The sequence below is a fragment of the Pelodiscus sinensis genome, chromosome 3, assembly GCF_049634645.1.
Source record: "Pelodiscus sinensis isolate JC-2024 chromosome 3, ASM4963464v1, whole genome shotgun sequence".
Classification (NCBI taxonomy): domain Eukaryota; kingdom Metazoa; phylum Chordata; order Testudines; family Trionychidae; genus Pelodiscus; species Pelodiscus sinensis.
Genome location: NC_134713.1, coordinates 114,048,693 through 114,074,251, shown reverse-complemented (window position 1 = coordinate 114,074,251; position 25,559 = coordinate 114,048,693). Strand labels below are relative to the sequence as shown.

At 42.6% G+C, this 25,559-nt stretch overlaps 1 protein-coding gene across 8 annotated transcripts in view; it reads right to left on the bottom strand.

The window, feature by feature from the left end:
* Positions 1 to 25,559, bottom strand: part of MAP3K4 (mitogen-activated protein kinase kinase kinase 4) — a 122,143-nt gene that overhangs the window by 89,830 nt on the left and 6,754 nt on the right. For 6 of the 8 annotated variants that reach the window (XR_012902747.1, XM_075924567.1, XM_075924569.1 and 3 more), the window contains exons 2-3: positions 14,608 to 14,798; positions 4,685 to 6,072 (exon numbers count right to left, since the gene is read on the bottom strand). Coding sequence is in view for 7 of the 8 variants with exons in the window: in XM_075924567.1 (XP_075780682.1) it covers positions 4,685 to 6,072; positions 14,608 to 14,798 (1,579 nt within the window). In the remaining variant the exon portion in view is untranslated. Of the gene's footprint in view, positions 1 to 4,684; positions 6,073 to 14,607; positions 14,799 to 25,140; positions 25,367 to 25,559 lie in introns of all 8 variants that reach the window. The other 2 variants (XM_075924566.1, XM_075924571.1) reach the window with 2 other exon arrangements.

The window sequence follows — 25,559 nt, the reverse complement described above, 5'->3', positions numbered from 1 at the left end:
GAGATTATAGAAGTGGCTCTCAACTATTCTACAAAAAGATTCTACTGTGCTTGATTCTTAGAATGAGCAAGTGGGACAAAGTTTCTACCAATTATTGGTGGTTCACAGGCTGTGGTCTGAGAACCATTGCTCTAGAAAGGCATGCAGCTATATTTGAACAAACATGAAAAATGTGAAAACTTTTCTTCAAACCTTGGAATTATTTTTCATTCCTATTTATTTTTAAAAGTATTCTGATCTACATATCCGGCCAAATTTTCATGCATCCTATTTTTTCCTATAAAAATGTGAATATATCCATTTGTTCATTTAATATAGAACGTCTCACACACCAGCATGTACATGAACTATCTGTTTGCACATGCACGTTTGAAGCTGGCTGCAACTCCAGATGATCATTTCAATTAGTTTTTTGTAGAGAGACAAAATAAATTCTCAGCATCAACAAGAGCAGTACTAGCATGGTTCTTCACACCATCAAGTTACTCATAGAGAGACCGCAGCCTGTCAATAGTTAGTAGAAATGTGATAGTCCCCAGGCCTCATTCTGAGAATCAAGCAGAGGAGTACAAAAAGCCTTGTGAGATACATAAATGTGATCCTTTTACAAATAAGGAAACGAAACTAAGAGGATTCAGCAACGGTCCAAGAGGAAATTCATAGCACAGCTACGATTAGAATGCAGGATCCCTGGATACCAGAATTAGTCCTGCCACTAAACCAGGGGTTTTCAGGGCAATTTTTTGGTGGTCTACAGCCTCCAACTTGATGGTAGCTACTCAAACTTTTTCCTAAAATACTTATTTAGCTATAGGAAAACCAAATGAATATGCACGCGCGCACCCCTCCCCCACCCAAGTCATTGTACAGGTTGTACCTCTAAAATCCAGGATTCTTTGGTCTGGCAACATCTGCTGTCTGGAATGAACACAGATGTTTCAAGATCGAAGAGTCCCAGAATGCTGAAGGGATGTGGGGGCCCAGGAGCCAGGGGAAAGCTCAGTTGGCCTGCTAAGGGAAAGCCAAGAGGGTGTGGAGGAGAAGGTGATAGAGTGAGGGTACGTCTAGACTACATGCCTCTGTCACCAGAGGCATGTACATTAGGCTACCAGACATAGTAAAATGAAGCGGCGATTTAAATAATCGCCGCTTCATTTAAATTTACATGGCTGCCGCGCTGAGCCGACAAACAGCAGATCAGCTGTTTGTCAGCTCAGCGTGGCAGCCATGTAAATTTAAATGAAGCGGCAATTATTTAAATCGCCGCTTCATTTTACTATGTCTGGTAGCCTAATCTACATGCCTCTGGCGACAGAAGAGAGGAATGGGCTTGGGGGAGGGACCATCAGCAGGGAGCCTGAAATTACCTCCCTGGTCTGGAAAAGTCCCTCGCCCAGGACCAGTTAGGTCCCAAGGGTGGCGGACAAGGGAGGTTCAACCTGTAATTTATCTTTCGCTAGCTAGCAAGTCTGTTGTGAAAAGTGGCATTAACATACAAGCAACACTTTTCATAGCAGATGTATTCAGCCTTGGCAAATCTGGGGACAAATTGAGTCCTAAATGCAGAATCAAGAGAGGCAGCAGGCAAGAGAGGAGGGCGAGAGGAGGGTGGGGAAGACATCAAAGCCTCACAGCCATAACATGAGCCTGAAGCCCAAAACCTGAGCCCCACCGCCCCAGAAAGGTGGGGAACTCATAAGCTGATTGCTCCTCCATCATCCTGCCTCTGGTGTCTCCAAAGAGGACAGGGCCCAGCGCTAGCAATCAACACCAGGAGCACAAGGGAGGAGGGGCCACTACTATGCTTCCCCTCCCTCCCATCACAACAGAGGAGGCTGCAATTGCAAAAAAGCCCCCGGTTGCTGCATTTGAGAAGCATTGTGCTAAACAATGCCACTTCATGATGGAAGAAAAACCCCTGACTGCTAGTATTACTAACTACATACAGTCTAAACTTGTACAACACTGAGTATGTCATGAGTACTGAGTTTATGGTAAGAAATGTTATTTTTGTTCCAAAACACAAAGATAGCTATGTATTTTAGAAAAGTGCCTCTGTCTATTCGTGAGTTAGTTTTTTCAAGAACTCCTCCTACACAGTCAGAGCTAGGACCACCAAATTTGGTATGCAGCTTCCTCTTATAATTTACAGCGAGGTCATGATATGGTTGTGCCAGGACAATAGGATGAGCTTGAAATTAGATTGTTTCTCATAAAATGGAAAAGGAGGGGTCTGGCAGGAGGGACAGTTATATTGCAGAATGACCACAGAGGGGCAGCAAAGGGCCACAGATGGGGACCGGGACAGCTATAACCCCACTGGGCCAGCGGTGGAGAAAGGGACAGCTATCTACTATACATTGTGTGTGTGAGATCAGATGCCATGTTTAAAATATAATACAACCATCCACTTTTTCTTCTTAAGGTTATATACAAACAGACTCTTGCAAGATTATTTCCATTCATGTACACGCATGGTCATAATGGTTCAGAGCATCATCATCAGGAAATAAAATACATTAGAAAATTATAAACAGTTTAGTCAGCAGCTGGTATTAATGACATTTCTTTCCAACTTCCAACAAATTTTCTTAAGTTCATGGATGAAGTAGTTAACACTGAAGTTCACTATTGCTCACTGATTATCTAAATGTATAGTATGTTGTAAGAACAGTTTACTGTGCACTTAGCATTAGATAAAGTAAAGCATTTGCATATACAGTCCTTACAGATGCTGTGTGCTAAAACTTACATCTACAAAAATGACAGTAAACCCTCAGTGGCATTGTGGTCTCATTCACCTCTGCAGACCTGAATTCAGATCCTGTTTGGGCTACAAATTCTATTAAAATTTCACAAGTATATAGCTAATTATCCTGGCACCTTACTTACTACATGACATTTCAACTGGTATTCTCAATTTATTGCTTCCATCATTACTTTCCATTAATTTATAATCTGAAACAAACAAAAAATGAAAACAAGAGCTAGTGGAAAAACGTAACGGACTTCAGTCACTTTCTTTTATAGATTTTAAGGTTAGACAAGACCATTAGATCATCTACTCTGACCACCTATATATCAAAGGCCATAAAATTTAATCCCATATTGAAGCCCAAAAGTATAGTTTCCAGAAAGGCATCCAGTCTTGATTTAAAGAGGTATTGAAGCCAATGTGTATCCCTTGGTAGGTTGATCCGATGCTTAATCACTTTCACTATTCAACACATGCATGCCATATTTCTTATCTGAACTTGTCTAGCTTTAAATTTCTGACTTGTCTTGCTTTAAATTTCTGACTATCAGAAGCTTTAACTAATAATAATGGTGGTTACAGTACATATAATTCTGTAAACATAGTTTATACTCCATATAGGGCTCATTCTTATTTCTACCGAGGTCAACAGAAAAGTTTCTTAATTTCATTGGTAGCTGGAATAGGCTCTTAATAGTAGTGCACATCCTTTTTCTCAGTACCTCCTTCCCCAGCCTGCAGCAAATAGCAGCAGCCACCACACCACACTAGAGAAACACTTACCAAGGAACCTATACCTGCAACAAGCTCTGTTGTCAACTCTATCCACATACAATATCTATACAAACATCATCATCACAGGGCCTAACTACATAAGCCACACCATCAGGGCTCATTCACTTACACATCTACTTAAGTGATATATGCCATCATGTGCCAGCAATGTCCCTCTTTGCAACATATATTAGCCAAACTGAACAGTCTCTGTGCCAAAGGATAAATGGACACAAATCAGGCATCCAGAAAGCTAACAAACATAAACCAGTAGGAAAACACTTTAACCTTCATGGACACTCAATAATGGATTTAAAGGAAGCCATCCTTCCACACCCAAAAAACAAAACAAAACACTTCACAATCAGATTACAAAGAGAAACAGCAGAACTGTGATTCATTTGCAAATGTAATATGATCAAATTAGGACTGCATAAGGATTCAGATTGAAAATTGCCTATGTAGTGAGAGAACCACTTTTTTGGTATTCACACCTCTCCAACAGTTGCTGTGAGTGAGCCACATCCACCCTGTCTACAATGACCTCCTTAACAATGGTCCTACACTTGATAAGTAACTCCCTTCTTGCGTGTGTATACAATTACTTATATATTTATATTTCCCTGCCTCTATAACTTCCACTCCAATGCATGTGATGAAGTGGGTTTTATCCACAAAAGCTTATGCCCTAATAAATGTCAGTCTAAGGTGCTGCAGGACTCCTTGTTTTTGTAGATACAGACTAACATGCCTACACCTCTGAGACTATATTGTGTAATTTAAGATTAAAATGATTAACCTATCTCAAAACTGGCATTTACAATGAGCAACTGATTCTTGGTATTTATCCATCATTACTACCACTTTACATAATAAGAGACTTTATAAAATCAAATTGCAATGTCTAAGAAAACACCTGTTTCTAATTAGCAGAGATTACATACCAAAGGTAAGAAATGAGTGTGTCCAGAAGATTTGTTTGTTTAAAGGAGAAACATGCAAGTCAAAAAATGGGTTTATCAGATGAAAATAATTGATGCTTTCCAAGCTCCTGATTCAACTGTGGTAATTAATATTTGAAACAATACGGGGGGGAAGGGAGGAGGGAAATGAGAGAAGCTACAATATTCTCATTTACGCCAGCAAGGAACCTACCTCCAGCTGGAGATCACCCTTTACCAATGCCATACGGGCCCTTTGCAAGGAGCCATGCATTAACTTGTGAAGTCTTAAAATTAGCTTCCTCAACCCCATTTGCTTCAATGCTTTGTCTACAAATGGTCTGTAAATAGAGGTCAAACAGTGTCTGCTGCAGCCTGCTTCGGCACTGCACTCTGGAATAACCCAACAGGCCAAGTCATCCTCTGATTCAAGCCTGTCAAGCTTCCTTGAAAAATGGTCCTGTAGCTGAAAATCAAAATTTGGCTTATTGGTAAAATTGTTCTTGATGGCTTGTCTGAGTTCCTCAACATTCTTCTCAGAAATTTGTTCTTCATCTTCACTTTCCTCTCCACATATTCCTGAGGATTCTTTTACTTCTGCTTCCCTGCCATCTTCCTCATCCTCTGGATCATTGTCCTTGGATGCCCGAGGAGAAGGAATTTCAAACACTGGCCAGCCAATGTCAGACAGATTCTTGATGCCCAAAACAGTTCCCATAATCCGTAGTTTCTGGTTTAAGTCTTTTGTAATGTTTAACCACAGACAGAGTGCCTGCACCCTATCTTGGAAGTCCTTTGCAGCATACTTTTCATAGTCCTTTTGAAGGGCCTGTAAAGATGGATAAAGTGCTTCTACATACTCTAGCAGCTCCATTATCCTCTTTACTTGATCAAATGAAACCCGCTGACGATGGAGATGTTCATGGTAACTTGTGTAACCCACAGCACTAGTTCCATGGGCTGCTTTGCACTGTCCTTCTCCTGAAGTACCATTGAAACTAGCTCCATTTCTTACACAGGAGAAGCTTTCATAATTCACTTTGAAGGTGAGGATTTCATTAATAATATCTGGGATAGCTTGACGGGCCGTATACAGATAGAAATCTTGGTCATTAATGCTCCGGCCTGCATGCCAAGCTTGCAGCTCAAGCCAGATCAGTTCATTAGATCGATTAAACCAGAGAGAGGTGGTGTTTTCCGGTCCTCTCTGCTCCCTGTCCTTTTTCTTTGAGACTGAGGTAAGCTTTAACAAAAGCCGCAGGGTTTCAAAAAATTTTAAGCGATCTGCAGGGCAATCAGTCCTAGAAGTCTGGCGTGCAGTTCTGGCTATAGGCATGGGCACAGAGACTGGAAGCTTAGCATTGCTACAGCCAAGGCTGAGGTAAGGCTTATTGAGATCAACATCTGGAATTGAGTTTTTTGGCAAGGACCCACCAACTGAGTCTAACATGAATGAGCACTGCACATTTTTCTTGAGATCTCGTTCTGTTGTCCTAAGGGTGGCTCGGATCTTTTTCCCATGCTTATAGCTGTGTTCTTCCACACTGTCAGTGGTTTTGCCATTATCTTTTTGTGGAGGCTGATTTGGAGCACTCATCTTTTCTGTAAAAGGAACAGACAAAGAGTTTGACTACAGCAACAAGATGACCTTTTTCAAAGAACACTGCTCCTTACATTTCATGATTCTTAATTTATTTGTACTTTTTATTCACCTGAGCTTCCAAATTCTACTTATGTATATCATATGCTAAAGCAGATGGAAAGAAAACAGTTCCATACTCAAAAACAACATTTTGATTTTATAAGTTTAGGTGCCCTTTGTTATTTACAGAACAGCCTCCATTAATAAAATTTATATTCTCATTATCATGATATCTGATCAATTTACTTGTTTAAAAAGTTATATAGACAGTGATACATTACTCAATCTCCATTTGTGTGAATTAAAAAAAACCAACAGAACTGACAAAAGCTAAATTAAAAAATCCAAGTCAAATGTTAGGTATCTTTTTCTCTTTTAATTACATAATCAAATGGATACCAACAATTAATATACACAAGTGAAAAGCCTAGAACACATACACTTTCCAAAATAAATAAATGCTGAATCTGCTTAAAAATTACGAGCACACCTCTGTATGGTGGAATTTTCTAATAGGTTTAACTCTGCAACCACCAGTAAGAATATTTTGCTATATAGGTTGAACTTCTCTAGTACAGCATTCTCAGAACCTGACTGGTGCCAAACCAGAGAATTTGCTGAACCACGGGAGGTCAATACTGTCTAGCAACATTACCAACTTTTCCATTGCTTACTGGAATCTTAGAAGACATTTGGAAGTAACTGAGAGCTAAACAGCACAGAACAATGAAAGCCAGGATTGGTGGCTGTAAAACTTTATGGGACAACGGGAAACTTGGCCACACCCATGATAAAGTGGACATCTGACTAATTAAAATCATTCTCGACCACGGATGTTGCCAGATCAGAAAGTACCAGATTAGAGAGACTTGTCCTGTACTAAATATAACAGACTACTATTACAGCCGCTCTCCGAGTTACAAACCAACATTTGGTCCGTAACTCGAACGGTTCGTAACTTGGATCTCAGAGTTACATGGCGATTGTGCTGTTCGTAAGCGCGGATCACTGTTCGTAACTCGGATCCACATTTACGACCGCTTTGGTCATAAGTGCGGATGGTCGTAAGTGGAGGTGGCCGTAAGTCAGGGAGCGGCTGTATAAAATTACATCTTTTGTGGCAGAAGGTATCTGGAGCCAGTGACTAAGCAACAATCCAGGGGCACAGAGGGACTACTGGCTGAGTACATTCCCATACCTTTCCTTACAGAAAGTTTCTGTATTACAACCTCAACAGAAATCAGGAAATCAACCCTAAGCCACTAATCAAGGTTCTCCTCAAACTCTGTGCCTGCAAAGCCTCTGCTAGAAGACACCCTACACAGACTGATGCCTGCTGCGTTCCAAGTCCAGCCACTGGTATCTCTTTTCAGAAACAGCAAGCTGAAAAAGTCATACTGGTACCCCTCTCCTTTTAAGTTTTACCCTAGAAATCAGGGCTCTTATTTGGGATGTGAAAGACTCTGGTTCAAGTCCCCTCTTTACCTGCTAAAGAGTAGGAATTTGGGTTTCTCCCACTGCGGAACAGTGCCCTAGGCTATGGAGATTTCTGAGTCTCTCCTCAAATTATTTCACTTTTTATTTGGATGCAAAATTCCAGTTAATCAGTTAACTGGTGTAACCTTAGGTTTTACCAGTTAACAGATTAAGTGGGATCCTGCATGGGGGAGCCAGCAGCAGAAGCCAGCTTTTGCTTCTGTCCCTCTTCCCCATGCATGGGGCTGCCACGCAGGGGCAGCTGGCTCCCAACCCCTGCAGGGCTGGAGCTGCTCCCGCATACTGGTTAACTGTTCACATCCCTATTTTTTATTAAATAAATAGGCGTTGAAGAGCTTGTCTACACTGCCACTTTACAGCACTGTAACTTTCTCACTCAGAAGCATGAAAAAACAACCCAACCTCCTACCCCCACCTCCACCCCCACCCCACACACACAAATGCAGCAAGTTAGAGTGCTTGTAGAAACAATCTCTCAGAGCTATTAGATACTTCCCTCATCGAGGTGGTTTACCTAGAGCAGTATTTCTCAACCAGTGGTACAGGTACCCTTAGGGATACTCAAGAGAAGTCTGGGGGGGGGGGGTATATGAACCACTGAAATTTGGAGAAAACTGAATTTGTTTTAAGTTTTACAACGCTTTATTATTTTTGTACTTTTTACACCGAAAAATTTCACCCCGCCATCCGGCTACGATTAAGTTGTTTAAACAAATATGTTGCAATGGTAGAAAAAAATTGTGTGTCTGAAATCTGTAGGTACTGGGGGGTACTTATTTGTGTGGGTTTTTTTTTTTTTTTGTGGAAAAGGGGGCACTTTATAAAAAAGCTTGAGAAACTCTGACGTAGAGCTGGTGCCAGCGCTGGTGCCCTCACCAGACTGCAACAGCAGCTCTCTAAACTTAGAAGTGTAGACAAAGTTTTAGTGTCTGGCAAGCTAAGATATAAATCTACTGAATTGTAGCCTGTCATACACCAAATGGTTATATGGAGCCTACAGCCTTGTGTAGTAGCAATATCAACACCACCTCTTTCTTCAGTTGTTCTGTGGATCTTCTGCTTTTGTCAAAGTGCCTGAAAGGCCAAACAAAAGGTTTCAGAATGAAACATTGTTTTGACATATCAAAACATTTTGATTTTTTTGGTTTGTCAAAATTATTTGTCAAACTGTTAAGTGTAAGTGCAGAAGAACAAAAACTGTGTTTGAACCCAGTTCAGCTATACCTGTTACTCATGCTACACTATTTCCCCATGTAGACAAACCTGAATCACTAGAGAGGCAGAAGAAGAAACATGTTACCACCATCTCTGTTGAAATCTTTTCCATCCAACGCTGTCTTTTGTCATTTTCACTATTCATTGAAATCCTTGCTTATAGGCTATCAAGGTCCCACAGTCTCAAACACAATCATGTGAAGAATGCTACTACCCACCTCTCTTATGCATACAAAGATGCATGACCACATCATCTCCTTCAAAAAAAAAAAATCATTCATACGAAGGATCTAAATTTAAAAAAAGTCTCCTCCACTTTACAAATCTCTCTATGGATTCACTCCAATCTACTTCTCAGAACCTGTTCTGACCTACCTTTTCCTTCCATCATCCACCTATTTTCTGTCCCACTGAACAATCTCACACAAGAAGGTAGAAGCTGTGGTATAGAAGAGGTATCTCAATTTCAGCCTCTTCAGCCTCTTTTGAAAATGAGCACCAATCTTTTTTCTTTCTTCCTTGCCTCCAGCTACTACTACAATAAAGTCTTGGTTATCCAACCTTCACTTATCCGACCACGATAAGGTGGGTGCATAATTGGCTGGATAACCGTAGTCAGAGAGTTGTTGTTAACGGTTCTAAATCCTGCTGGAAAGGGATAACAAGTGGAGTTCCTCAAGGGTCTGTTTTGGGACCCGTACTGTTCAATATCTTCATCAATGATGTAGATATTGGGATAGAGAGTACTCTTATTAAGTTTGCAGATGATACCAAACTGGGTGGGGTTGCGACTTCTTTGGAGGATAGGGACATAATTCAAAATGACCTTAGCAAGTTAGAGAAATGGTCAGAGGTAAACAGGATGAGGTTTAATAAAGAGAAATGCAAAGTGCTCCACTTAGGAAGGAACAATCAGTTCCATACATACAAGATGGGAAGCGACTGTCTAGGAAGGAGCATGGCGGAAAGGGATCTAGGGGTCATAGTGGACCACAAGTTGAATATGAGTCAACAGTGTGATGCTGTTGCAAAAAAAGCAAATATGAGTCTAGGTTGTATCAACAGGTGTGTTGTAAGCAAAACTCGTGAAGTCATTCTGCCGCTCTATTCTGCACTAGTTAGGCCTCAGCTGGAGTACTGTGTCCAGTTCTGGGCGCCACATTTCAAGAAAGATGTGGAGAAATTGGAAAGGGTACAGAGAAGAGCGACAAGAATGATTAAAGGTCTAGAGAACATGACCTATGAAGCCAGGCTTCATGAACTGGGCTTGTTTAGTTTGGAAAAAAGAAGATTAAGGGGGGACATGATAGCGGTTTTCAAATATCTAAAAGGGTGTCACAAGGAGGAAGGCGAAAATTTGTTCCTCTTGGTTTCTGAGGACAGGACAAGGAGTAATGGGCTTAAAGTGCAGCAGGGGAGGTTTAGATTGGACATTAGGAAAAAATTCCTAACTGTCAGGGTGGTCAAATATTGGAATAAATTGCCAAGGGAGGTGGTGGAATCTCCCTCTCTGGAGATATTTAAGAACAGGTTAGATAGACATCTGTCAGGGATGGTGTAGACGGAGCTTGATCCTGCCTTGAGGGCGGGGGGCTGGACTCGATGACCTCTCGAGGTCCCTTCCAGTCCTATTATTCTATGATTCTATGATTCTATGACCTTCCGTTTTATCTGACAGTGCCACCTGTCACGTGACAGCAAGGGGCTCTAAGGATACTTCCTACCACAATGGCCTTGCTTTCCCTTTTTCCAGGGCCGAGCAGGAGCTCTGGTTGGCAGGTCTGTGGGGGCTCCCTCAGCCCAGCACGCAGTGTGGGCTCGGCAACCTTACCTCCCCACCCCACACTTGGGGCAGCTCACGCCCGTGCTGCGGGCTCACACGGCGCTCAGGTATGCTGGGCCCGATCCAGGCCATCCTGCGCTTCCCCCCTCCCCCGCCCCCCAAAACTTTGCGGGCCGGAACAAGCGGGGAGTCCAGGCCGAGGCAGGAAGGGAAGGCGAGGGGGGGGGCACTGTCTCTGCTTCCACACCCCATCATTCTCCCATCTCTGCCCTTTTCTGGGTGGAGGAAGGGAAATAAGGGAAATATACTATTGGTCTAGGCATATTCTTATATGTCTGGTATGTGGACACCAGCTTCTAATGAGAAACTGTCCTACTATATCATCACTGAATTATCTTACGTTTTAGGCACTCATTATAAGGAATACTAGCATGTGTTCTTAATTATCAGCTTGTTCATCAACTGATACTTCCCTTTTCCCTTGTCAATCTACATAGAATTGAATTCTGAAGAGCAACATTAAACATTAAAAACCACCACAAAAGATGCCCTTTGCACCTTAATAAAATTTATTTCAAGACAAGAGAGCTTATCTTTTCATTGTTCAATTTGCTTTGTGCATTTGACAGCGCATGTGTAGCCAGTTTCATAGATCCTTCGCTATAGTCAGTCAACTACCCCTTTTTTCTAGGCAAGATTAACACACAACTAATGCAATTGTAAAACAACAAAAGGTCAGGATAACTTAATTACAGGTGTTGAACATAACAGTACTTTCAATTTTTTTAAAGTTGATGCATGTGTTTTATTTTAAAAAGAAAAAGATAACATTTCAACTGGGCTACAACTTAAATGGTCCCTATTAAGTTTTGACATTTGCATCTCATTTAAGTGAGTTTACAGTTATTGTTTGGTTAGAGAGATTTTTTTGCAATACTCAGTTTGGCTGAGCGGTAGAAAATTGGTTTACACTCACAGAATTTGAAGGAAATTGTGGACTGTAGCAAAAAAAAAAAAAAAAGGAACGATTAAAATTGCAAAATAAATGATTTGTTTCATTTCTGTAATTTGCTCCTACCGTCAATGTTAAACGCAATTTTACCTTCAAATGGGACTTCTAGGAGGTATAGCATCAATGGGTTTCATGTCTGCTGTTGCTTCATGCATTCCCATTTGCTCACTCTGGAAATTTTTTTCTATACATCAGTGTCACAGACTCACTCTGCTTTGACAGACAAGTAAAATTCTTCCCCTCTCATGCACCACCATAGCTTCAGAGTCTTTTGGGTCAAACTATGACCTCAGTTACATTTGTCAACCCTACAGTTTTCAGTTCAGTCAGAAGGTTTCGCCATGTTACTTCCTGCAGTCTGTGGGGATACTCATCACAGCATTATGTCCATTAAGGATGGGGGGGGGGGGAGGGCGGGAGGGCAGAGAGATTTACTTTTAATAATTATCCACTTTCCAGGGCTAAAAACAGAAAGTGACAACTGAATTAGCAGCCACGGCTTTTGACATTATCCCAGTCAATGAAGTAGTCCACCACAAACTCATTAGCTAGATACATTATCTTTGGAAGAGACCTGAATCAGGCATGGTCCAGAAGTTCAAGACTAAGTCATCAGACCAGAACACTGTGGTTCTAGTGAACCAACTGACAGCCAATAAAGCACTAAACCACTGATGAAGCTTCCTAACCTCTCTTAGAAGGGACTATCTGCCTGTCTGTGGGATCTTTTCATAAAAAGTCTCCCGCAACAAGAATCATCATGTCATTTGCCAGGAATACTATTGCTTTATCAGCCTCAGAGAAATGTAGGGCTTGAAGGGCTCTTGGGGAATCAAATTCCAGCCTGTTTTGCTGAGGCAGGACAACAAATACCTAAACTATTATCCAGTTATCCATGACTGGTGTTTGTCCAATCTATGCTTAAAACTTCCAATGATGGGGATTGCGTAACTTCCTTTGGAAACCACAAAGTCTCAAGCATTTGAAAATATTGTAGCTCAATTTCTTAAACTGGCTAGAGTAGAAAGTGTCCCCTTAAAATTTTCTCCAACGTTAAAAGGTACATGTGTTTAGAAAGCACCTTTGAGATTCAAGAATTGAGTTGAGTATACTATAAGAGTGCAAAGTATAATCAGAAAAGCACGTCTGGCAGCCTGATATTACAAAATGTTATCAATTTAATGTTACAAGTAACTTTGAAAATAGTTCCTATTTTGAAGCCAGGGAACAGGATTCCATTATCTTAAAATCACAAAGTATACAGTAGTAAGAATCAGTAGATAACTATTATTTCAGGAAAGCCCCTTCTGTTAGCAACACACTGATATTCAGTGACATCCAGCAAGACAGATTTAGGGCCAGCTGGTCTAGAACCCATGTCTGGAATAGGGCTGTTGATTAGCTGATTAAATACCATTTAACTAGACGATTAGTTGATGGGGGGAGGGGGGGAGAAGATGAGAGGAATGCAGAGCCACTAGGCTCTTAATACATTTAAAAGGCTAAAGCACAGCGCAGGAACCAGGCGTGAGCCAGGACAGCTGATTTTAAGCTGGCTCCCCCCAGCACCAGCTCCTGCCCTCCCCTTGCTGCCTCTCTCCGATAAAGGCAGCAAGGGGGAGAGGGGAAGCAACTAGTTAAGTCACTAGTCAACTATCTGATAAGAATATGCTTATCGGATAGTCGACTAATCGCTTACATCCCTAGTCTGGAAAGCTGCCAGGCAGCAGAACACTCTATACACATTAGTAAGAAGAGAACCGTTAAGGTCACTGAGGAAAACTGGACAAATAATAATCAATTGTCATATACTCTATACCACAGGAACCTCTAGGATTCTGATTCCATCTTTCTCTATGTAATACCTTCTTGGCAAATATGTCTAAACACGAAATCTAGTTGTAAAATTAAGGTTACAGTAAAAAGAGGGTGGGGAATCTAACAGAACACACCACCAAATAGCAAAGAAATTGGTTGCTCATGTCTGCCTGAAATTGCATTATAGCATGCAATTTCACTGAAAATCTATCATTCATTGAAGCTGTATAATAATCTAAATAATTTTGCTCAAAATGCTTGTTTGCTTCCCAGCAGTGTTCCCGCTAAGATTTTCCAACCATAACCAGAATGAGTTTGGGATTGTGCACCAATATTGAGGTCATGTGCACTGGTTTGGATGCATGTCACCATGGCACACAATTTATTCACACACACGTTCCCAGCCACAGGAGCAGACACTGCCCTCTGCCATGCAGCATTTCCTTTCCCAGCCGCAGGAACAGACCCCACTCCCCTTCTCTCCCCGGCTATGCAGCAGGTTCCGTTCCCAGCCACCAGAACAGGCCCTAGCCCCCCCAGCCACATGGCAGCCTCGGTCACCAGAGCAGGCCTCCCCACTCTGCCATGTGGCCACAGCAGGTCTAGGCGCCCCACCCCAGTGGCTCCCTCACCACACTGCCTCAGCCCCACCCACTGGAGCAGTCACCTGCTGCACAAATTCTGCTGTGCCACTCTCCAGAGGAGGTGGGCAGGGAATTGTGTGTGCACGGCTGTGCAGGCGCGCATCTTAACAAGAACATTGCTTCCCAGAGTATTTTCTATTCATTTGTTAGCAAAGGATGCCCGTCTATGTACACTTACGATGTGGTTAGCCAGTATTTATAGTCTGTTAATAAAACATTAATGAAACTAAATTATCTGCACAATTTACAAAGACTGATTTATTTTTACTCCTGATAGACCTGTTTTACCTCCTGACAGTCTGAAACACAACTGCAAATGGGAATATACAACAGTTGATATGATTTATTGCCTAATGTACATTAAACAGAAAAGAGAAATTACTGCAAATCTGTATTTCTATAGATCTCATAAAAAGGATCTATGAAAGTTAATACGAAAAAGGGAGTAATGAATGATTACAAATAATATTGGTAGTACATGATATTTTAAATAAAAAGGTGTTTTTTCCCCAAAAGAATCACACACCTTTCAAAGTTGAACGGCTAATAGGTTTCCCAACGTTATTTTTCTGGTGCTTTGTTGACATGCGTTTAATCTGTCGGGGTGTACTAGGAGGAGAGGTCCCATAGAAAATGTCAGCATTGGCTTCATCTGATAATTCCTCAGGTTCATATTCAGAAATCTTGCAAGTAACATCTTCTGATTTGCACACTCGTCTGAACAAGGAAAAAGAAATTCAGAGGGGAGTTAAAAAAATTAGCTAATTACTTTAGAAAGCTAGCCCATTACCCGTATCACCTCCCCACAGCTGTACTTTCCTGACACTCCCACATAACACTCTCTCAATGAAGCAAGTTTGCTTTCACCTCCCACAAATGCACAGCTTTGTTACCATCCTCAGTGCAGTGTATATATAGTACTTGTCATACATGTCAATACAAAAACTTTAAATGAAAATAATAAAAGTCACCATACAGGCCTACTAATAAAGGTAAAGGCAATTGGCATTTTAAAAAATGTGTGCAAAAGACAAAAATTGTAGGAAGCCACTAGTCAAATAAGGGAGGGATGATTTTAAGCAAAACTCACATGAAAAATATCCAACTACTGAACACTACTAGAATTAAATTGGTCATTGGCCAAGTGCAATCCTTCGTTACACTTTAATATTTCACTCCCTCTCACAGGCATTGCGTAAGTCCATCAAAGGATGCACTCCATTCTCTCCAGTAATCATGTGTCAGGGAGAGAAAAGTTCATTACCTATTCCATTGATTTCAATATAAAATAAGTTTCTTCATGGCCCATTTTCTTGTTTCCTGCTGGTAGCCAGTAAACCTTGTGGTCCCCAACACGGTGCCCGCGGGCGCCATGGCGCCCACGGGGGCATTTCAATGCGCCCGCCAGGAGCTCGGGGCTGGCCTGGCCCCGGGCACATGGCGCACGGGCGCTTGCGGGGAGAGCACGCTTGGCGGGGGGAGCGCCGGGCGTGCGGCACTCAGCGGGGCAGGGACGGGCGCCGGCCCCGGGCATGCAGCGGGGGGGGAGCGCTGGCCCCGGGCGCGCGGCACTCGGCGGGAGGGGGGAGCGCCGGGCGCGTGGCACTCGGCGGGGGGAGGGCCCCGCCGGCCCCCGGGCGCGCGGCACTCGGCGGGGGGAGGGCCCCGCCCCCGGGCGCGCGGCTATGGGGGGGCCGCCCCCGGGCGCGCTAGTGTCCCCGCCCCCTGGTGGGCAAACGGCCACGCCCCCTGGCGCCCGGCAACCTCAAAAGGTTGGGGACCACTGCAGTAAACAGTAACCTCCTCATAGGAGGTTTTATTGTGCTCGTTTACAGTATTTTTTCCTAAAAAGTCTACTGGATTGTTAGGGATATTTGTATGTATTACACACATCTTCCCCAGACCTTTTGAAGTATTACACACATGCATATGCTAAACACACACACACACACACACACACACACTCTAAAATTAACTAATACAACAAGCACAAGCCCCTGACAGAAGTTGCCTTTTCTCTAAACCCAATCCTGTAAATGCTCATACATGTGCTTAGCTTTACCTCTGTGAGCAGCTTTTCAGATTTCAATGGGACTAAAATTAAACACATACATGTTTGCTCGACCAAGAGATACATCTGTCCAGTGCATAGCACAATGGGGTCTCAATCTCAACTGGGACCTTTGGGCTCTTCCATAATATAAATCAGAGGTGAAGGTGAGATGACATGTACCGCACTGCTCTAGCAAGTCAGCTGACAGGCAGTGCAACTTGCACATGACATGTCTGTCCAGCAGCCCCTGAAAAGAAGCTAGCAGGCTGGGGGTCTCTTACACTGCTGCCAGTTTCCCTATAGCAGTGCCCTCACATAGCCAGCCCACAGTTCCTTGTGGCAGTGGCAGGGACCTGCTCACCAGCCAGGTAAGGTAACCCTGGTCCCCAGGTCCCTCCCCCCATTCACTCTCCTCCACACTCCCAACCCTGACTCCTGCCCAACTGCCCAACACTTTCTATTGTAAAATGTTCTGCTAGCAGTTGCTTGTAATTTTGCCACATTTCAGATTCCCACAGCCAAGAGAAACCACTGATCTAATCTGACCTCCTGTACAACACAGGCCACAGAACTTCCCCAAAATAATTCTTAGAGTGTAACTTTTAGAACAACATCCAATCTTGATTTTAAAATGGTCAATGATGGACAATCCACCACAGCCAGCCCTTGGTAAGCCATTCCACTGGTTAAATATTTTGACCTTTAAAAATTCACCTTATTTCCAGTATGAATTGCCTAGTTTCCACTTATATCCATTGAATAATGATGTAAGAAGTAGGATGAAGATTATTAAATATCTGTTCCCCACATAGGTACTTACATACTACTCGTATGACTCCTTACATTTTCCCCCACAGTTAAGCCATACAGATTGAGTTCCTTAAGTCTATCACTGTAAGGCATGGTTTTTAATTCTTCAGTCGGTTTCTTGACTCTTCTCTGAACCCTCTCCAAATTATCAATACCCTTCTTGAATTGTGGAAATCACTATGCGACAATACTCCAGAAAAGCTCTCACCTGTGCCAAATATGTTAGTAAAAATCCTGTCTAAACTGGGTATGTTAAAGTGTGTGTAAGTAAGTAACTGTGTAATCGCTGAACATTTCCTCCTGCCTGGCGCCACACGTTGCTGCCTCTGATACAGGGGCAGCAGCATAGGGTAGTGTGCGGTTCCCCAGGAGCTGGTATGCACAGGAAGCTGGTTTTTAAGCCATCTCTCCATGCCCACTAGGAGCCTGCGTGTAACTGTGAACATTAACTGATGAGCCAGGGCTCATCAGTTAACCGTTTACACAGTTACACTTACTCAAGATATCTGTTTATGCATCCAAAGGATTGATTAGCCATTTTGGCCAGTGCCGTCCTCTGAGCTAAATTTATATGAATAACCAGGAAAAATAGGTCAAATAGTTTAGAATGCTGAATGTAAGTAACAAGCTCAAAAGAACCAGATACAAAATTTGCATTAGTCTGTCAAAAAGGCCACATGGACAAACTAAGGACTGTTGAAATGATACTTGGTAAAGACAGAAGATGTGGAACCAGAAGTTTATAACTCAGAATCAGTGATGGATTTTTTTTTTTTTTGCTTCTCACTTGTGTGGTCCCTGACTCATTTTTCTGTGAGTCATTGTCCATCCGTCCCCATCCCCCTCCCCCCGGACTCAAAAAAAGATTCTCTGTTCTTGCTATAAATCAAGGCAATGTTGAAACCTTGTGTGCTGGACAAAATATTTAAAAATGAAGCCTGGCCAATAAGCCCGCAATTAGGGCCCAGCCCCCATCTGGCCACAGCATCATAACACTCCTGCACCTCCCCATACACCAACCCTGAGTCCATCATACACCTGAACCCTCTGCCCTGAGCCACTCTTATCCTCACATCCCCAGATTCCTGCATCTGCACATCCTCAGTCTCCTGCCATAACACTCCTGCACCTCCACATGCCCCAACCTTGTACCTTGAGCCCCTCATTCTCCCCATCCCAGTCTCCTGCACCTTCATATCACCAACCCCTTGCTATAAGATTGACAGAAGACAGTCTGACTGCATGAGTACAATGTTTCATTTATACTATTATTAATCATGTCAATTATCAATAATATTACGTTGTATATTTTCAGTCGTGCAAATAGGCATTCTTATATGGCTCTTTGTTGCCCACTTTTTCTGAATTTTGATGTAGTTTGACTCTTGATGTAATTTGGCTCTTTGGTTTGAAAAGGTTGCCAACCCCTGGTTTAAGGAAACCCAGAGCATGGGATTGAATTCCCAATCATCTTGGTTAATAGCTGCTGATGGACCAAATCTCCAGGAACATCGCTCTCTCTTCCCCCCTCCCACCCACCCCATTTATACTTTTGGCCTTCATTAGCATACCCAGCAATGAGTTCCACAGACTCATCATGTGAATTACACAAAATACTGTAGTACTTCTGTTTATTTTTAACCTGCTGCCTGTTAATTTGATCTCGTAACCCTTGGTTCTTGCATTATGTGAAGGGGTAAATAACAGCTCCATATTAGGGATATGAAAAAATGGCTAGTAATGAACCATGTAACTGTTAGAAATTTAAGCGGTCATGCAGTTACACACTGCAGGCTCTGCAGTACAAAGCTTGAGCAACATAGGGACAGTTAGCCTGACTCTCATAAATAAAACCCAAAAATCAAAATATATTTTTTTAACTGTGGTACACTGAATGTACCACCACTGCCATTCTCACCTCCTCTTTAGTCTTTAGGTTTCTCACCTTATTTTCACACATTAAAGCTTAATGGAAAGAACATTCATTGGGAGAAGATACCGTTGTCCATCCTCCAGAACTTAGGGTACGTCTAGACTACATGCCTCTGTCACCAGAGGCATATAGATTAGGCTACCAGGCATAGGAAAATGAAGCGGCGATTTAAATAATCGCCGCTTCATTTAAATTTACATGGCTGCCGCGCTGAGCCGACAAACAGCTGATCAGCTGTTTGTCGGCTCATCCCAGGAGGCATACCTGGGTGGTTGACAAATGCCTTTGACGTCGACACCCGCGCGTCCAGACTACTGCGCTGAGCCAACAAACAGCTGATCAGCTGTTTGTCGGCTCAGCGCGGCAGCCATGTAAATTTAAATGAAGCGGCGATTATTTAAATCGCCGCTTCATTTTCCTATGCCTGGTAGCCTAATTACATGCCTCTGTCGCCAGAGGCATGTAGGTCTAGACGTACCCTAAGACTAGGAAGGGTATAGATTACAGAAATACTTTATCCTTCAGCACCTTTTCTTAGAGGTTTCATGCTTTTCTCCTCTGAGGACAGAGGTCTGAGAAAATGACTATGCAATAGTTATCTTGGCATTCTCAGCTGAGTCAGAGGAAAAAAAGTGAACATAATTTCTCTCTTGAAAGTTGTGCCCACTCAGCCTGACCACTCTCTGTCTAGACTGAACACAGCTTGCTGTCCAGCTACCCACTCCTCTGCTCTTGCTCCCCCAGGAACTGTTTTTCAAGCCTTGTTTTTGAGTAATGTTCTATGTCCCTGGAATCTACCTTTGATCCTGCATTATTATTTTCCTATAAAAGCTAGCTCACATCCACTGGTTGAATACATTTAGTCATCATCTTGGCTGAACACAGAAATAGCAGTGATGTGACTTTTCTTAAAATTTCTCTGATTTTATAGGATGTGTAACTAATCTACAGAACCTAGATTTGTCTTGAAATCTAAGCCACAAAATTCTTCTGTACATATAAACTTCTGCTGAAAGAAGAAAAGGAAATATGAAGTTGTAAAGATAAGACCAAGAAGCGAGAAGCAATTCTCCATCACATCATCCTTTAAAGTGTTTTATGGCAGAAATCCAAGCAATATTTACTTCTGTAATTTTGTTTCAGTAATCATTTTTCAAGTACCACTTCAGAAAAGAAATAGAATCATGGTTTTTGACAAATATACTAAAAAACCTCAAAGTGGGCTTCAATATACAGAGGAGTCCGGATTAACCGACACCTGGTAATCCAACACTCTGCTTTATCTGACCCTGCAGCTCCCAGGGACCAAGACAACGGCCCGGCTTGCTGCCCCGTCGCTCTCCAGGAGAAGCTGCTGCTGCCGCCGCTGTTGCCAGGATGCTTCCAGGCAGGAGCGGCAGCAGCAGCAGCAGCTTCTCCTAGAGAGCAAAGGAACAACGTCCCCCCACAGGAGCAGCATCAGCTGTTCCCTTGCTCTCTAGGAGAAGCTGCTGCTGCTGCCGCCGCCGCCGCCGCTCCTGCCTGGAAGCGTCCCGTCCCGGCAGCAGCACCTTCTCCTTGAGAGCAAGGGAACAGCTGATGCTGCTCCTGCCTGGAAGCGTCCAGGCAGGAGCAGCAGAAGCTGTTCCTAGAGAGCAACGGAACAGCTGATGCTGCTCTGCGGGGACTTCGTCCCTGGCAGGAGCGGCATCAGCTGTTCCGTTGCTCTCTACAGTAGAGTCTGTATCATCCGACATATTCGGTAATCCGACCATGTGTCGGTCCCGTTTAGGTCAGATGATAGGGACTCTACGGTAATTAGCTTTTAAACTGAGGATGGATTTTTAGAGAAAATATGCCATTATTAGTACAATAAGTATACGTGAACAATCCTATCATTTATTTGCTTTAAAAAAGCCACAATTTTGACTTAAGTATTACCTCCATTATCAAGATGGTGATGAGACAGAGGGGAAAGAATTAAAAATTTTCCAAAATAAATAATTTATATGCAATTTTTTCATAATCTAAGCTTTCATGAAAACAAACTTGCACAGCACAAATGTTATAAGTGTATATAAAAACTAAAGTTAAATTCTAACAAGTATCTGAAATTGATCAAAATAATTTATAATATTTTAAAAATAAAATAAAATGAGGAAACAGCAAAATTGAATATTCACACATGCAAGACAGATACAAAGTATACAATCAGGAAAAATTATTATTTGGATTCCAATCATTCATTATTTATATAAAAAAAGTAAAAAAATGTTTGTGCAATAATTTACAAAGGAGACATCTAAAGACCATAACTGCATGAAGTGAACAAGGCTCTTCAGGAAAAAATTACTAAGCAAAATTGTAGGCTTTATGTATTTTGAGGCAGTACTAAAATGCTAAAGCCCATCTTTGGGTCCTAGTAATGCCTTGTCTACATGGTCATTTGTCCTGGTTACAGCCCTTGAAGGCCACCCAGTGCAAATAGGCACAGGTGTTATATGAACCATGATTTGCACCAATGCAGCTAACCCCTGCTTGATACCAAAGTAGAAGTGCACCAGTGCAAGTCATGATTCGCAGTGGCTTTCCTCATCTACAGTAGGGGCTTGTGGTAGTGCAGCTAAGCCAGCCACAAACTTTGCACAAAAAGCCCCTGGTGGCTGAATTTGAACCACCGAGTCCCAGACCCTGATTTAGGGGATGGGGGAAGCAGTGTTAAACATACAAATAACAATTTCTACAAAAACACTTACTAGCTATCAAGTCTTTTAAAAAAGCAACCAGAAAAAAAAACCCAAAGAAGAAACAATAAAAAAAGACAAGAACACGCAAAGTGCATTATTTGATTCTATTCTATTTAAGTCCAGTAAAAATAGACAGCTGTATGTTATTTTTATTATTGAGTCTAATAAAAACCTACATAATAAATTCCAATGATTTAGATATGTATAGTTGCACATTTGTTTTTTCTGAAGTTAAGTATATATTTTAGGGGAAAATGTCAGGGCAGTCACCAGCAACAGTTGGTGATCGCATTCTGAGGCCATGAAAAAAATTCTTATGCGATCCTTGGAGCGACGCTATCTGCCTGCCACCAACGACTGTCAATCCCCAACACAGGGAAGGCTATTTGGCACATCTGTCTCTTAAAAACTGTGTGACTCTCATAGGATTTTGAGCACCTAACGTTTTCTCCAGAAACAAAATATTTTTGGCAAAACAGTGCAAGGGAAAATAGCTATTTTCACTTCTAGGTGGATACTTAAAGACAAGAACAAACAACAATCATACTGGGTCAAACCAAAGGTCCATGTAGCCCAGTATCCTGTATTCCAACAGTGGCCGATGCCAGGTGTCCTAGAGGGAATGAACAGAACAGGCAATCATCAAGTGATCCACCCCTGTCACCCATTCCTAGGTTCTGGCAAGCAAAGTATTTTTCTCTTTAAAGGAACTCCCTACGTACATAATGAGTTTGAGCCCTTTTATAAAAATAAAAAGCCATCCCAAAAAGAGATATGTAGAGGCTGTTGTTCCTTTCTGGATAATCTCTCAAATAGAGCTCTCTAATTTATCCTTTTCACAATCCTACTAAATAATCAAAAGCATCTTGTGAAATTAGGGAAAAATATATGTAACTAAAATATTATCCATGATCCAACTAGCCATATCATTGCACTATTGATACATCAACACCTTATCCCAAATGTTCATAACATACTAGGAAGAAAGCCGCAAAGCACAACTATTTATAAGAGGAAACTGTATTGCCAGAGTGTGATGAGGCAATAATGAAAGCGTAATGAAGAATGTTCAAGTACATTCTGGCTGAAGGCAAAATCTGAACATTGTCAAGAGAAGTGGGACAAAAACAAAGAATAAATTAAGGAAAATGCAAATAGTTTTTCAATAGAAATGCCTTTTTTGTCAGACAGAATTCAGAACTGTTGAGGACTATTTTAATTATCTATAGAAAAGGACTTTTATTCTGCAAGAGGTACCAGCTAGAAATACTTTATTTATACATACATATGTATCCTTTAACATTTTTGCAGCCCATCATGTTCTCACCTGAGAAAAAATAATAAATCAGCACTCCCAGTTCTTTATAGCTAGTAAAGCTGGAAAATAGGAATGTTAAAAGTAGGTTTAAACAGGTAACCACTGAAAATCTCAGCGGTTAGTCTGTTACACTCCGCAGGCTCAGCAGTATAAAGCTTAAATAAATTTAATACTGAAGAGCACGCAGCAAAGCTGCCTCCCTAGGAGTCGGTTGAGCGTGCCCGACACCATTAACCGAAAAGCATCACTCCAACATCCCTACTGGAAACAGAAATTTTATATATATATATATATATATATATATATATATTTATTTATTTATTTATTTATTTATTTATTTTTTTTAAATCTTCCATTATATTGGTTTTAACTCCCACCTGACCCTTGACACATTTGAAGCAAAAAATGCACATAAAGGTGAGTAGATTTAGAACTATGAATTTTATTCCCTCACCAAAAAAAACCCCAACCTGATACTGTTCAAAGCTGAGCTGCAAAATGAAAAAAAACTGAGCTGCACAGGGGAGCGAGGTGGTGTCATTTATTTTTGACAGATAAAGAAGGCCTGAAACTTTTGGTAGAATTCAGTTGGATGGTTTGCAAGCTGCATATCCTTCTCCAACAAACGATGAGAGCATCAGATGGTGAGCCTTAAATGGATCACCAGCTGGGACTTCAGCAGGAGCAAAGCTGCTAGGTGTACTCCATTCAATCCTTCAACTACCGATTCTCCTGAGCCTCTCCATGCCCAGGATGACAATTATTGAAGCTGACCCCATATCAATTGTTCTACAGGTTGGACTTCCCTGGTCCAGCACTCTCGGGACCTAACTGGTCCCAGACAAGGGAGTTTGCTGAACCATGGGAGATCTACAGCAGAGGGAGAGGGGCAGCCACCTGGGCTCCTTGCCCCAGCGCCTCCCAGCCCTGCAAGCTGTGGCAGCCCTACTGGAGCCCTGCCAGAGGGCCTGCTGGTGCTCTTGTTGGCCTTGCAGCAGCCCTGCTGGAGCTCTCAGCAACCTTGATGGCTGTGGGCTCCGCCACTGTACAAACTCCAGCCCTTTGGATGGCTTCCCTGTCCCAATGGCTGTGGTGCATCTGGGGCATTCAAGGCCCCACTGGGCCTCACAGCCAACTCCACTCTGAGCCACCAACAACCTCTGCCGCTGGGGCTCTCTTGTCCTGGAATATTCATGGTCTTGACAAACTATGGATGTTGCTGGACCAGTGTCCCCGACCATAAAGATTCAACTTATACTGTGTTACCTGCTTTGGCTAGTAAATATGGCGAATTTCTCCAGCCTGTTATATTCTAACCCACAGTAGGGATGTTAAATATTGGTTAATTGAATAGTTGATTAACCTCATGAATTCTTTTTGGTTAGTTAACTATTCTATAGTCCCTGGGCAGCCCCTACGTGAGCTTCCAGACCCAGCCAGCACAGACAGAGGGGCAAGACCAGCACTGCTGCTTTGTAGTACCCCCTCTTCCCCTTCCTTGCTGCCTCTCTTAGAGGGTATGTCTACACTACCCTCCTAGTTCGAACTAGGAGGGTAATGTAGGCATACCGCACTTGCAAATGAAGCCCGGGATTTGAATTTCCCGGGCTTCATTTGCGTAAACTGGGCGCCGCCATTTTTAAATCCCTGCTCGTTCGAACCCCGTGCCGCACGGCTACACGCAGCGCGAACTAGGTAGTTCGGACTAGGCTTCCTAGTCCGAACTACCGTTACTCCTCGTTCCATTAGGAAGCCTAGTCCGAACTACCTAGTTCGCGCCGCGTGTAGCCGCGCGGCACGGGGTTCGAACGAGCAGGGATTTAAAAATGGCGGCGCCCAGTTTACGCAAATGAAGCCCATGGATCATTCTTGCAGATGTGAATGCAGATACAAGTTTTGTAACTGTGCAGGGCTCTACCCATGATAGGTGGCTGTCTTTTGCAACATATAGGTGTTAGCTGTCCAGACTCTACATTTGGTCTGCGATGGGCTAAGGATTGGATTGTACCAGGAGATAATTGTCAAAAATGAATACTCATTTTAGCTAAAACCTTGAGTACCGTGTTTTTGCGCATATAACCTGAGGCTTATACAAAGTTTTACAAACCCCGCAACCCCCCCTCTTCCCCACAGGGTATACATGTCCGCAGGGTATATATGTTTATTTTTACTTGCCTGGGCACAAGTGCAATTCCCCTCCCGCAGGCCGGCCAGCTCACCTGCACTGTGCTCTTTGTTCCCCCCCTCCGGGTGGAGGGTGGGTTGCACCTGGTTGTGACTGCATGGAGCGTAGGCGTGAGTGCGGCTCCTCTCCTGCAGGCCGGCCAGCTCACTTGCGCTGTGCTCTCTGTTCTCCCCTCCCGGAGGCTGCGGCTGGTATGTGCAATTACCAGGTACCGTAAAGCAGTGTATATAACCCGCAGGCTATACACGCGTGCAGATTATCTATGATGTAAATAATTTTTTAAACACACACATTTAGGGAAAAAAGCCCCGCAGATTATGCACAGGTGCGGGTTCTATACTCTAATTTATGGTAATTCTTGCCGTTTTAGAGCTGGACTATTTGTGGCATCATGCAGCGTATGTGTAGCTACACAGTGCTGTGAAAGTAGGGATGTGAACGGGTAACCGGCAG